Source organism: Hipposideros armiger, unplaced genomic scaffold, assembly GCF_001890085.2.
Source record: "Hipposideros armiger isolate ML-2016 unplaced genomic scaffold, ASM189008v1 scaffold_1169, whole genome shotgun sequence".
Taxonomy (NCBI): Eukaryota; Metazoa; Chordata; class Mammalia; order Chiroptera; family Hipposideridae; genus Hipposideros; species Hipposideros armiger.
In genome coordinates this window covers 252,581-255,028 of record NW_017732519.1, presented here as the reverse complement: position 1 = coordinate 255,028, position 2,448 = coordinate 252,581, and the positions used below count along the sequence as shown (strand labels likewise).

The 2,448-nt window shown below is 60.5% G+C and overlaps 1 protein-coding gene across 1 annotated transcript in view; it reads left to right on the top strand.

The window, feature by feature from the left end:
- Positions 1-288: 288 nt before the first annotated feature.
- The window catches only part of MAP3K9 (mitogen-activated protein kinase kinase kinase 9), a 78,848-nt gene continuing 76,688 nt past the window's right edge, over positions 289-2,448 (top strand). The window contains exon 1 of the mRNA XM_019632750.1: positions 289-1,179. Within this exon, the coding sequence (XP_019488295.1) occupies positions 783-1,179 (397 nt within the window). The 5' untranslated portion in view covers positions 289-782. The remainder of the gene's footprint in view (positions 1,180-2,448) is intronic.

Here is a 2,448-nt window from a genome sequence, read left to right as displayed (position 1 = left end):
GTATTCACCCATCCCTCCTCGTGCACCCAATGAAGTCACAGCCTCTTCCAGCCGGGTGGCGTTGAACTCTCCCAGGAAATGGACAGGTACCTCGGGCCAATGGTTGGAGCTGCGGCGGGCCAATGGGAGAGAACTGCGTGACCTGGGGTTTGAGACTAAGAGCCCGCAAAAGGGGGCGGGAATGGGGGGGGTGGCGACGAGCGACGTAGGCGCAGGGGGTGGAGAGGGGTGGGCCGAATGGCTGGCGGGGCTGCCCCAACCACTGCTAGGGGAACCTGCGGACGGCTCTGCGGCGGCCAATGGGTAGGCGGATTGGCGCAGGGGCGCACCCGGGCACCGGGAAGCTCCGCCCCTTCGGGTCCGCAGGGCTGGGGCGGAGCCAGGCCCACGTCAGGTGGTCCCCCGCGGTCGGGCGGGCTGGCGGCGCTGGGGGCGGGGCGCGGCGCGGAGCGGGGAGCGGCCGGCGGGTGGCAGCGGGCACCGGCTACGCGAGCAGGTGGCCGCGGCGAAGGTAGCCAGGTCGCCCACAGGGGGCGAGCTCGTAGGCGGGAGCCCTGGCCCGCCGCGCCCCGCGCTGCGGTGAGCACTCGCGCTCGCTGCACTTGTCGCCGTGCCAGCCCCAAGCAGCCGCAGCCGGCTCTCCCCGCCCCGCCAACCCGGGCCCTACCTGCGGCCGCCGTCGGGGGAGGGGGTCCCCCCAGCTCTGCGGAGCCGCATGAACAATAGGCGGCGGCGGCTCCTGCGGGCGGCGGCAGCCCCGCACCCTATGGATCGGCCGCTCCATGGAGCCCTCCAGAGCGCTTCTCGGCTGCCTGGCGAGCGCCGCCGCTGCCGCCCCGCCGGGGGAGGATGGAGCGGGGGCCGGGGCCGAGGAGGAGGAGGAAGAAGAGGAGGAGGCGGCGGCCCCTGGGGAGCTGGGTTCCGACTCCGCGCTGCCCTACTGGACGGCGGTGTTCGAGTACGAGGCGGCGGGCGAGGACGAGTTGACCCTGCGGCTGGGCGACGTGGTGGAGGTGCTGTCCAAGGACTCGCAGGTGTCAGGCGACGAGGGCTGGTGGACTGGGCAGCTGAACCAGCGTGTGGGCATCTTCCCCAGCAACTACGTGACCCCGCGCAGCGCCTTCTCCAGCCGCTGCCAGCCCGGTGGCGAGGACCCCAGTTGCTACCCGCCCATTCAGTGTAAGGCGAAGGCGGGGCCCGGGAGCCAGGTGGGGAGGGGGGACATGATGGAGGCCTGGGGGTGGTCGCAGAGAGACGGGAGCCTTCTTCGAGGGTTAGGTTGAGGGTAGGGAATGGTTGACTTGGGTTTGGCTGTGTACGCGCGAGCTCGGGCTCTGGTGGGTGCGGTGGTTAAGATTAGAGACGTCGCAGGCCTTGCCTGGAGCCTCAGACGCTGGGGCTTCTTCACCTTCATCTGACCATCTCAGCAGCACCCTGATGCCACATCATGAAGCACCGGCATGAGAATCTCCCCACTTCCCTCTCCCCCCACCTCCCCAAACATGGATGGATTTCAGGCAAGCTGGTGGTTTCTGTCGTAACCTTAGTCCCCAAATCAGAGACCTTGCTGGCCACGTCTATCGCCTGTCCCCGCCCCTTAAAGTTATTTGCTTTGAAGGAGATGGGGGATGTCTCCCGCAGGGTTGAGCTGGCTCACAAGTCCCGGATGCCTGTGTGAACATAGGGCTGAAATGTCTTTGAAATGTCATGTTGATTTCTTGGATCCTAATCTTGTACCTCAGAAGTTGCACCTTCAGGAGTCTCAGTGTATAATGTGCTAAGTAAGAAGGGTGTGTGTTGTGCAGGGGGGCAGGTGATGGGGTGGAGAAATGATAAGAGAGGGAAAAGTATGTCATTCCCCCAGGAGAGATCAGGAGCACAAGGTACAGTGGCTAACCCCTAGTCCCTTGGCACCCAGGATGTTCAGACAATATATTTTATCCTTTTTTCTCACCCTAGATCCTCGCCTATATTTGGTATTTGCTAAATCTCAGGGGGACCATGCTCATAAGTCCCTCCCAGGATCTTTCTTCCAGTGTCCTGGTTTTCAGCAATTTCCCAGGAGCCCCCTGTTCCACACCCTGTGATAAAATTTCCTTTGTTTTTTTTCAAAGGAGTTAAATTGCCATTAAAATCCCTTAATCAATGATGCTAGGTGGTTTTAGAAGAAAGGTGTAAATAACTTCTGGTACAGTTCACACCACTTTTTATTTGAGAGCGTCCATAATTTTTTGCCTGTTTAAAAAGCATTCTATTTTTTTTAAAACTATTGGGGAACAGTGTATTTTTTCAGGACTCATCAGCTCCAAGTCAAGTCGTTTTCAGTCTAGTTTTGGAGGGCGCAGCTGAGCTCCAAGTCAAGTCAATCCTGCAACCTTGGTATTAAGAGCCTGCGCTCAGCCACCTGAGCCAACCTGCCGACCCTAAAAAGTATTCTTAATACATATT